The sequence below is a fragment of the Lycorma delicatula genome, chromosome 10 (assembly GCF_047948215.1).
Source record: "Lycorma delicatula isolate Av1 chromosome 10, ASM4794821v1, whole genome shotgun sequence".
NCBI lineage: Eukaryota > Metazoa > Arthropoda > Insecta > Hemiptera > Fulgoridae > Lycorma > Lycorma delicatula.
In genome coordinates, this window is record NC_134464.1 from 1,536,723 (window position 1) to 1,549,261 (window position 12,539).

General features: G+C 30.6%; 1 protein-coding gene across 9 annotated transcripts in view; it reads right to left on the reverse strand.

The window, feature by feature from the left end:
* Window positions 1-12,539, reverse strand: part of LOC142331351 (protein FAM13A) — a 270,033-nt gene that overhangs the window by 79,689 nt on the left and 177,805 nt on the right. For 6 of the 9 annotated variants that reach the window (XM_075377189.1, XM_075377198.1, XM_075377191.1 and 3 more), the window contains one exon: window positions 886-1,054. In XM_075377189.1, the coding sequence (XP_075233304.1) occupies window positions 886-1,054 (169 nt within the window). Of the gene's footprint in view, window positions 1-885; window positions 1,142-12,539 lie in introns of all 9 variants that reach the window. The other 3 variants (XM_075377194.1, XM_075377196.1, XM_075377197.1) reach the window with 2 other exon arrangements.

Here is a 12,539-nt window from a genome sequence, read left to right on the forward strand (position 1 = left end):
TTGGAATTAGCTCTTTAAATTTCTTTAAGTTACAATATCTTACAATCAGAAAAACACACAAATAAGTTAACATATTTCTGCTACTAACAAAATATTTATGTTTAAACAACAAAATAATAAGAAAATCATAATGCATAATGCATTAAACATCAATCAATCTTATACATTTATCAAAGTAATATAGTAAGAAATCAAAACAATTAAATGTTCTATAAAACCATAAAAATGTAATTACATTAAATCCTTCAGTAGTTAAAGTAAGCACTAAGTTAATAGAAGAAAAAACAGGTTAATATGATTAGGTAAATTTCTTACGGTAGCAATTAAACTCCTGTTGGATAGTTTTAACTTCTTTTCTTGTATATTTTAACCAATCAAATCTCTGTATCATCTAACAACCATGTTAATATATAAAAATTATAGATAAAAAATCTCTTAGAACAAGAAAATAACCTAAAAGGAATCTGAACATGGCAAACTGTATTCCCTAGCAATTTGATGGTACCGATACAACTGCAAAAGCTTGTGAGAAATATTTTATTCAAGACACTAAAAAAATATGAAGAATGAAATGTAATAAGTTAAGCTTTATTAAATAAACCCCATTTCCTGTCATTTTGCCAAGCCCCTAAGATATAAAATATATAAGTTTCCCTATGCATACTTATTTTACCCTGTGGCTTATGCCATAACAGTTGATTGATGAAAAAAAAAGCATTACTCATGCGATATGGTACTACTTTACAAGTCAAAAATAAAAAGTTAGAAGGAATTTTTTTTATTCTTGTGTAAAACAATCGTAATGAATTGTAAAACGGTTTTCAAAAATATTGAATGATTTTTAAAAATGTAAAAGTTACTGATATTAAAAATAATTATAATTACCATAAATTTCAATGAATGTAGTTAGACGAAAAACAACTCGAGGGATGCCTTCATTTGTAAGCGGTAACTCTTCCAGGCAAACACCAAATGTCTTCAATGGAGATGGACGACGTCCCATCAGGATAGATCCACTGAATATTCTCTTCATACGGGCAAGACGGGTTTCTTCCTGGAGCAATTATGCGTATTGTCTGACTTCCTACCCTCCGCTCAGCCTATATCTTGCAACATCATCGTGGTGCAAGATCGTGTGTGTCTTCACAATTTGGACACAAGAACAGACTATACTACCACAAATTTTATCAACTTTTACTTGTTTTTGTTTTTTATTCTTTTTTCTACCATTATTTCCAACACCATCAAATTAATAAAAAAAAAGAAGAGAACTATTTTCCCCTAATTTTAATTTAATACTTATAAATTTACATACATATTGATGCAAATCTACAAGTATATAAAAACACACATGAACACAGTCATGCATATTTTTAAAAAAATTAGTCTGTTCCACTTATTAAATAAAAAAGGGTTTCCATAAAAAAAAGTGTTAAAACAAAAAAAGTACATACATCTACATATGTACATACTTCAAGAATCAAATGTAACAATATATTTTATAGCAAATACTACCACTATGTCCATAAACAGCTCTACACTTTTAAATAATCAAATGGCACCCACCAAAAATCATTTCAAGAGGTTGATAAAAATTGTAGAATAATATCCTGCTCAGTGACCCATGCATAACAAATAAAAATAATTTTCATAAAATGTGTGTAGCAGTAATTCAAGGAACACAATTAAAACTCCAAATTGAAAGAAAGGATACATCCATTAAATCCAATAGGAATCTGGTTAATCAATTTACAATTTAGTTGGATACTTCCACACATCAAAATGTTCTATGAATTTTCCTTGAGGAAACTTGATTTCTATGTTGATACTTTAATTTCAAGAAAAAAGCTTTAATTGTTACAGTGAAAATTTAATTTTGTCATTGCAAAATCACCGATCAATAATGCTCTAAAAAAATTCTTCTCAGAGTTTATGGATAGGATCTGTGACTACTACTTAGCAACAGTCTTGAGGTTATTTTGTCTATGGAGTTGTTTATCTCAGGCTTTAATTTCTCCATAGATAGATCCTCCCCCCAACCATTCCTAGTCTTTCTCCTTCCTACTTTTTTTTACGAAAGGAAGTAACAGGGGACTTTAAACTTGGATTTTTTAAGCGGTATAGGTAGATCCAGTAAGTTTATGCTAATAACATGGGAACCTGTTAAGCTGGTAATCCATATTACGATCTGGTAAAGGGAAAGCAGCATCTAGACCTGTATATCCAGTGGCTGCACAATAGCCTACAGTGACTGTCAGGTAACCTTGATACAAACTTCTAATCTTAGAATATGAAGAGAAAAAAAAACAGAAAATTTAAGAGTACTGTACATCAAACTTGACTTCCTAATTAGATTGACAGCCCACTACAATCTGAAAATATCAGGTAGAGAAGGATGTGAAACAGAGAAAAATGTACAATAGCTAAAGCCTAGCTGAATAAATTGCATGTGCAGTAGGAATCTATTATCTACTAATTACAACGGTTGATGCCTGATAGCTAATCTTTCATAATAAAATTATCACACAAAGAATGAAATAAAAATGGAATTTCCTGAAAAAATGACTAGTCGTAAAAATAGATGTTTAAATAAATTATTTTTATTACATAAAATAACAGTGGTTTGGGAGCAGTTTCCCACTTCTTTCTTCAACGAATGAAGTAAATTGTATGTGTCGACAAACTAAAGCCTCTTGGCAAGTGTCTGTGCCAAACCTATCAAAATACAACTAGCATAACTCATAACTGTATTTCCTTAATCTTTAGATTCCAAAAGAAAGACCAGATAAGAAAGAGGGTAACAAAAAATTTGGGATAACACAAATCGAAGCAACTAACAGTATCAAAACTACTGAAATTTACAATATCTGACTAAGTGTAGAGCCATTTGTAGCCATCCATAAAATTATACAGATTTTACACACAAGCATGCACACGGACAAATAATTGAAACTTATTTACTTCTCTCTGATCTAATATTAGTGTTTTTTCTTAATACAGAACCGGTAAGAACTTTGAAACTCAAAAGAACATAATTAAAAAGTTATAATGTTTGAATAAATATCTATCTGATTTCAAAAACTGTTCATCATTTTGAATAATTAAATAAAATTATTTACTTTGTCAGTAGACTCCAAAACAACTTTTTTGACATTTGTCAAATGGAAATCGTAAAAATGTATAACCCATATAAAAAAAAGGTTTGCTGACATTTATCACTGAAACTGCAAAACTTTACTTCTACTAGTTCTTCGCTATTTCAGTAATAACAATTATCACTTTTCAAAAATTAATTAATTGATAATTTTTTTTAAAAAATCAGCAACCTTAAAACATCAGCTTGGATAAAAGACTTTCTTTCAAAGCTTTCTTTTTCCTGTTTAGCCTCCGGTAACTACCGTTTAGATAATACTTCAGAGGATGAATGAGGATGATATGTATGAGTGTGAATGAAGTGTAGTCTTGTACATTCTCAGTTCGACCATACCTGAGATGTGTGGTTAATTGAAACCCAACCACCAAAGAACACCGGTATCAACGATCTAGTATTCAAGTCCGTGTAAAAATAGCTGGCTTTACTAGGACTTGAACGCTGGAACTCTCGACTTCCAAATCAGCTGATTTGGGAAGACGCATTCACCACTAGACCAACCCGGTGGGTTTTGGATACAAGACTGCGATTAAGAAAAATAACTCTGAAATTGTATCAGCTGACATTATTCACAAGATGATTTTTTATTTTGTTACGTTTCTTTATAGTAGATCATACATAGATTTCTTTGAAGGTCTTACTTTACAGATGAAGCTTCAGTTAATTTAACCGAGTAGGTAATTTCTATCCTCTACTTGTCGAGAAAATTTGTATAACACACTGTTTTAACAGAAACAGGAACATTAAATTTGTTCTTTGTTTTCTGATCCAGTATTAGTTTATAACTAAGAACCTACATCATCAGAGAATGAATGGTACTAATCGAAAGCTGCTTTCGCCAAGAATATAATGTTAATTACATAAAACGTTCAAGTTGAGTGACAAAAATAATTTAAAACAAAACGACCAACAAAATGAAGACTAAATTTAAGGCATACAATCGCCTGCACTTCAGAGGAACATGAAAGATCCTCTGTATCCTCAAAAACTGAAATTGCAATCCCATCTCCCACTACAAGGGAATGCTGATATGTACAATAATATTCAGCTCGATGTGAACGTAACAAGAAACGAATTTTCATCCTTTCTTTTCCCATTAACTCCAGCACGGATCCCTGTTAATCTTGAGAATGACTTGTTTGCAATTAGCTGTGTCTCAGTTCAGATTGCCTAAAACTGTTAGGCAGAGTACCCATCAAAGTGACACAGAAATTGGTCTATAGTAATATGGCAATAAACGTTTTTAAAGCACATCGAAGTGACTTGTCTTGTGTGATTCTGTGTCCAAGAATGTCATCATACTCTATAATGGTTTGACATTTTTACATTTATAAATAAATATAAACAATAAAGATTGTTCAAAATAACACTGTTGGGAGCATCCATTTCTGAGAGAAAATAAAAACGAAAAGCATGTTTTTCAATGTTTTTAAAGAGTTGAAACTTGTAAGATTTCAGTTCTTTTTTATAGAATGCACAGGTTAACATTTAATTTATTACTCAAAAAACTGCGTCTGTGATACATATAAAAAGTACTAACTTTAGAACATCTTAGACACCAGAAGAACATTTTAATTTCTTTGGCAATTTTTTCTAGTGCATTATACTGCAAATTTCTCTTACCGCATTAAGCCTTGTGGATTAATATTAAATTCTAGAACATCTTTCATTTTAGCAAAGTACGCTAATATAATTAATTATATTGTAATTAATTATTAAAAACTGAAATTACACTGATAAATCTCATAACAATAATTAAACAATTATATGTTCACTGTAATTTTAAAAGAAATCCTTGAAGAAAAAACTGAGAAAGTGCAAGATCATCAGTCGATTCAGTAATTGTTTAAACAATGCACTAGCAATAAGTGGATGTTAATGCAATAAAGGATGTGTAACATTCTTTAACAGAGATACAATTATTTTTAATCATTTGCAGTTATTTGTATCATATTGATGGGAGTTGACTAGTGCACTTACTTACAAGTGTAAGTACTTACACTTGTAAGAATTTACTTTGTATTTGACTTTGAAATGACATCAAGTTACTGTTGTTATCTCAATCAAATAATTTGAGTGACTGCTAAGAATTAGTTTAGCTACCAGACATACATATTACTTAAAGCGGTATGAAATTCTGCATAGTTAAAAAAAACCAATAAAGTTAAGTTCACAGTGAGTTTCTAAAAGCACTGTACTACTTTTCTTTTGAATATTAAACATAAACAAGCTCTGAAAAATCACATTAAAAAAATTTTTATTTTTTATAATTAAAAATATAATTTTGATAAATTTTCTTTTAAAAATTACTCAAAAATTATAAAATTTAAAAGTTAGAATTTAGCACACATTCTTCTTTGGAGTTTCAAGGTATAAGTTATAAATATTGCAGCGTATTATTTATGTTCATGACAGAGAAAAAGATTAACAGTGATAACACGATGACATAACCTTAATACAGAAAATAAAATTAACAAAAACACCCATATATTTGCCGCTTTTATAAAGAGCATTAACACAAAATTCTCTTAATTTATTGTCCAGATAACTGGGAAACACCTACATTACTACTACAAAAGTTTAAAACCACTTCTAATCTGATTATAAGTACGCACTGCTAACAAATGATAAAAGAAATATTGGATAAGGTTTATCTGGTAGCTGACAAAACATTCATTAAATTGTCTCAGATACAATTTTGACAACTGACTGGCATTAAAACTTAAATTATTTTAACATTAACAAAAAAACAACTACCAATTTCACAAACTTTTGTAAAAAAGTCAAATCTAATTATGTAAAGATCGAGTTAACAGTTTACATTTTGTTATAGAATTACAGCTGGATCTGAGTAATAAAGTAACACTTACTTATATAAAATTTTGTTTTTTCTCACATATGTGAACATACATAACAAATAAAATATACAGAACTTATTAACATTACTGTCTGCATGATTTATTAATAATATTGATTTATTAATAATAACAATAACACTGATAAAATAATTTCTGTTTCCTAACATGCGATACATGATTTTAAGCTGTTTGTTGATGCTGAAAACGAATATGAACTCAGAATCTTTCTATCACCCACCATTGTTGAAAAATTTTTTAATTTTAATTAAAGGATTTTTTCATTTTTCAATGTATAGTTAGCATTTTAAGCTCCTATATTGTATTTTGTTAGCTCATTTTTTATTATTTAACTTTGTTAACAAAATTTGTAAACTAGACAAAAAATATTATTTGTAATACTAGGCAGAGAATTAAATCACATCATAGTCACATATTATGACATCATACCTAATACTGAAGAGTGAGACTTCATGAACAAGATTAATCATGTCTTTCCAGGTCAAAACATGTAGCTGAAAACACAGCTGTGTTGTTTGTATTAAGCACTGGATTTAGGAATAAATTCATTTTGTTCAGTCTTATTTCTGTCTTAAGTTTGTTAACAGGTGAGTACTGTAATGCCTCAAAATTGTGTAAATGATGTGGATGACTTTTGTTATGTATGAGGTGAGTTTACCGTAAAATCAAATAGAAAAAACATTACACCTTTAATTTAAAAAAAACATATCATTTGTACTTTCAGTGTAAAGCTGGTGATCAGGATAAGACATGGGCTCCTCATACAGTATGCACTAATTGCTCTGTATATTTAAGAGGATGGCTGAAAGGTACATGGAAGGCTACCTATGGTTTGGCGTGAATCAAAGGATCATGTAACCGATTGTTATTTTTGTTTAACAAGTGTCTGGAATTTCTAAAAAATCTAAACATAATGTAAAATATCTTTCACGGCAATCTGCAATCAGCCTGTACCTCACAGTGAAATTATCCAGTTCCTGAGCCACCTGTGAATATATGTCTTGAAAGCAGCGATGAAGAATCAGGCAGTTCTGAAGAAGACAAGTGATTTTGATTTTGAATTATCTTTCAATAAGCCACATCTTACATCACAGGTGAATTAAATGACTTGGCTAGGGATTTAAATTTATCAAAAAATCAAACTCAACTGTTAGGATCAAGACTGCAAGGTTGGAATTTACTTTTAAAAAAATACAAAAGTTTTGGGCTTTCAAAACCGACAAAAAGAACTTTCTCAGTACTTTATTGATGAAAATAATTTGGTTTATTGCATAAATATTGATGATCTTATGTTGCCCATAGGACAACTTCATAAACCTGAGGACTGGTGCCTTTTCATAGATTCACCTAAGTATAGTTTAAAAGCGGTTCTACTACACAACGATAACAAATAGCCTTCGAAACCGATCACTTATGGTATTAATTTGAAAGAGATATGAAGTGAAGAAAGACGTTCTTGAAAAAACATAGCTGGAACATATTTGGTGATTTGAAAGTTATAGCTATTTCTTAGGAATGCAGTTACGCTATACTAACGCTATACTGTGTTCTCTTTGCAAATGGGACAGCCGAGCTAGGGATAAACATTATCAAAGAGTGGAAGAAACAAGACAACTTAACTCCAAATGGGAAAAATATTATTCATGAGACCTTAGTTGAACCCAAAAAAATGTTTTTACTTTCTCTCCATATCAAGCTAGGAGTAATGAAAAATTTTGTAAAAGCAATAAAGAAGGATAAGCCTGGATTTTTGTACATCAGACAGAAATTTCCGATTGTAAGCGAAGGAAAAATTAAAGAAGGAATACTTGCTGGTCCTCAAATAAGAGAGTTGATCAAAGATGATGTATTTAATTTAACTCAATGTTAAATAATGTAGAAAGTGCAGCTTGGGCTTTATTTAAAGACATTTTTTTGTCTATGAGTATAATTTATTAATACATATGAAATGGAAATGGATTTCGAAAAAGTCATTTACCATTTTTGATACCAAGCCATCATCTTCAAAGTGTTTCTTACATAGTTTTAAAAACTAAATATTACAAAATACAAAAAGTCAAAATTACTTAAGAGTGCTTCCATTTTCATATTTTGTTTATTAATATTGAAAAAATTTATTAGTATTTAATCTGTTTCTGGTTTAAAACTTGTAATGGAACAAAAGTAATGAAAAACCAACTGTAATCATATACGTACGTATATACATACATTCATTTATTCATAAAAACTTTAAAATTACTCTCTTTTAAACCGATGAGGCATGATTAGTATAAATTTGTTTAACTTATTTTGACTTTTTATATATTATTTATAATTTTGCAATATAATTTATAATATTGGTTTGAAAAATTATAATATGGTTTGAAACTGCCTAAAAATAAGTACTATTTATGTTAATGGAATATTTTTGAAAATGTTAGTAACAAAAAATTAAAAATGAATAGCAAGAACATCTTTCATTCATTGATTTTTTTAAAAATTGTAATCATTGTACTATACAATTTCATATATATATATATATAGGAGTTCTTTCTGATAGAACATTCCAGAACAACATTCTGGCACCTCTGCTATGCCTTATACAGGGATAATCTATATAATTTTCTACGTTACAGAATTAGAAATTTACCCTAGCCTGTCATTGAACTTATAATAACTAGAATTTCCCAACCAAATATATCACATCTCTGAAAATTAAAACAGTCTGAAGACTTTTATTTACAAAAATTAGTAGGATTCCTCTGTATTCATTTTGTTTCAAAAAATATCCGACTCATGGCTTCTCAGTAGTAGAAGCACAAATTAAGAAGGAAATAGGTGATATTGAGCAGTATGAAAATAAATAATATTGGATAACTTCTAAAATACAGTCGTAATTTTCATGACTCATGTACACACACATCTTTAGTCCTAAGACTGTCTGCTTAAAATACTGATTCATGTTTGTTACTGCCTTTAAATTATTTACAAGTCCTCTCACATCCGTTTATTTAGTAAACTAATAGTTAATTCATAACTGCTCTTAACTTATTTAAGTTAAACTAAACATTATGATGCACCTAAATTTTAGAAAACAACCACTCTACTCTATAAATAAATTAAAAATAAAAAAAATCAGATAACGGCAAACCTTTTACATCGCCTTTTTTATTTTATAATTTCAAATTTTTTATTATTCCCCAAAAATATTTTGAAGAGACTTTCTGTAAGGTGTATTACATTTTTCAGAATTTTATTTTATAAACTTCATTTTTAGATTTTTTTAGTTTTATAAAAATACTTCAGGTTTTTGCAATGCTTACTTATGTTTGTATTATAAAAATGCTCTCCCCTAATGAATACAGCAAGAATCAGAGCTATCTAGAAATGAAAAAGATATTTACACATAAAGCTATGAAAGATAACTTTAATAGTGTAGGAATCATAACACTATGGTGGTGCAAAATCCAAGAATCCTTAGTCCATGTTTGTAATAATTTTTTTTTTTTTTTTCCTCAAGTAAACAGTGTAAAATTGATACTGTTTATTGACCTTGGATAAGAATTTGTAATGGACAAACACTGTTGGGGAACTTTAAACAGTAAGGGCAACTCTAACAGTCTATCGAACTCTCACACTTTTTTCAATCTTGATGCTTCAGGAAGCTTCAGTCGGGATGATTGAAACTATATTTCCATGTTACAACCATACACTCACATTTTGTCACAAGTTTGAGTAATACTCGAGCCATCGGCGATGTCATCTAGTGACTGTTCTGCAACATTGCTTTTGTTGAAAATAAAGCAATTTTGGAACAAATTTCGCTGCTACTTTTTTCATTTCAAACTACGAATGTCAAGTCAAAACGATTTCACATGAGCCATAAGATTCCCATCTCTTTAAAAACTTCTCTAATAGTGATTTGAGGAATATTAAAAACACAATCTCCTTTATTTAGTCAATGTTTTCATCGGTTGTTGATGTCCAACTACTGATAAGACTGGACTTAGACAATCTATTAATTTGTCATCTTCATGGCCTTGAAACTGTTAAAATCACTCACAAAACCTGTGTCAACATAACAACCAAAGCATTCTGTAACCACTTCATCACTTCACTGCACCTTATTTCATTTTCAATGCAAATCCTGTTCCATCATTTTCAAAGAAAATAAATCACCACTTGTACTAAAATACACCCTCTAATTAATCAACTACAAAATTTGAACTATGTATTTAATACAGTTGAAAATACATACATACATTTAATATGGCTGATATATATTATAGATAATGCTGATATCGCGTGGGGAAGAAAAAGACTCGGTCGAAAAAGACATAGCACTATTTTATCACTCTTCATAAACAATTTTAAATTGACAGCAATAAATGGTAACACATTCACAGAATAAAAGTAAAAATTATTAATAATTATTCAGATGACTCATAACACAATAACTATGACAATATATTTTTCCTGTTTGCAAATCCCATAATAAAACAGAAGGTTATCAGCCACTTCTATGTTTAAAAATCAAGAGCAGGTCAGTTAAGCAAAGATATCAAGTTTACATTTTTCTTTTTTTTATAAACCGAGTTCCTCTTCCATAAGTTCCACTCTGTAAGTATAACTTATTTTTTATATTTGATAAAAGGATAATAATCATAAGTAAATGTTAACATTTATACCTTCTCTGTTGAATGGTCAAACTGCTGTAAATTTTAACCTTAAATTTCTATTGTTTCTTCTATAAACACCTTGAAAAGTGACAGATACAGTCAACATCGTTGTCTCACTCCTTTCTGAATTGATGTTATCTTTTTTAATCTTTTGCTATAATCACTGTTACATGATACTTGTATAGATTGTAAAAATTCTTATATAAATCACTTTGGTCTCCTACCAAATGCATGATCATTCCAAAATTCCAGAATAATGGGGTAAATAAAATAAAATGATGTAAATATATGTCAATAATATTACTATCATATCATAATGTTTACAATGCTTACACATCATTTTTAAACTATCATACGTGTACTTATAATAATAATAATAATAATAATAATAATAATAATAATAATTTCAACAAAAGAATCATCAATTTAAGATAGACTCGCTCAAATATGAAACATTTAGGTTTGAAAATACGAGGGTTATTTTTTATGAAGATCCGATTGGTCACGAAATTAAAAAAATTTTTATTTGTAACAAGTACTTACATAGTTACGCTATTTCTCTACATAGTCACCATAGATTTAGACATTTGTCATAACGTGGTACCAACTTTCTAATACCCTCGTCATAGAACAGAGCCGCCTGTGTTTTCAGCCATGTTTCTACGCTGGTCTGCAGCTCGATGTCTGTGCCAAAATGTTGTCCTCCTAGCCAGTGTTTCATGTGAGCAAAGAGGTGAAAATCAGACAGAGCAAAGTCCGGGCTGTATAGCGTGTGATCAAACACTTCCCAACAAAAACGCTGCAGAAGCTTCTTTGTTACAGCTGCAGTGTGCGGCCAAGCATTGTCATGGAGAAAGACAATGCCTGATGACAATATTCTTTTCCGCTTATTCTGAATTGCCCATCATAGACGTTGAAGAGTTACGCAGCATGAGGCTGCAGTAATGGTCGTGCCACGTTCCATGAATTCCACCAAGGGAACTCCATTCCAGTCCTAGAACACAGTAGCCATACGCTTTCTGTTGGAGAAGGTTGGCTTGAACTTCTTTGGTTTATTGGGAGAATGAGAATGCATCCACTATTTGGATTGTTCTTTTGTTTCTTCAGTTTTGAAATGGACCCGTGACTTGTCCCCTGTGATAATTTTATTCAAAAAATCTTCTTCATTGTGGTAGCACTGGAGAAACGTTAGGGAGGCAACCATTCTCATTGTTTTGTGATGGTCGGACAGCATGTTGGGAATCCATCTCGCACACAGTTTGCGATACTGAAGTCTCTCACTCACAATGGTGTAGAGAACTGACCTTGAAATTTCAGGAAACGAGTCACTCAATACAGAAATTGTGAACAGACGATTTTCTCAAATCGCCTCATCCACTCGCTTCCTTCCCTGACCGCCTGCATCATGAACATCTGTGCTGCTTTTAAAGTTCCTGCACCACTGTCGCACTTTGCTGTCACTCATTGAAGTTTCACCGTACACATTACTTTATTCGTCTATGAATTTCACCTGCATTACAACCCTCAAGCTGAAGAAATCGAATTACCTCAAGCACTTCACACTTGGCGGGAGATGCTATTCTTGTAGACATGTTTACGTGCTAGCTGCGTGTTCAGAACTAAACGAAGTGACGCGATTGAAAGCCACACTAGAGACGCTGCGCAACACATATGCGCAAAGGTTCATCCGATTTTTACACGGGTTTTTATTTTGCGACCGATCGGACCTTGAAAATAAAATAACCCTCGTACGTGAAAAATTCCTAATAAAAAAAGATTATGGATGATAAACTAGGATACTAATAGACTGCTTTGAAAATAAATAGTTGTTTTCTTAATAAAATTTTAATTTAG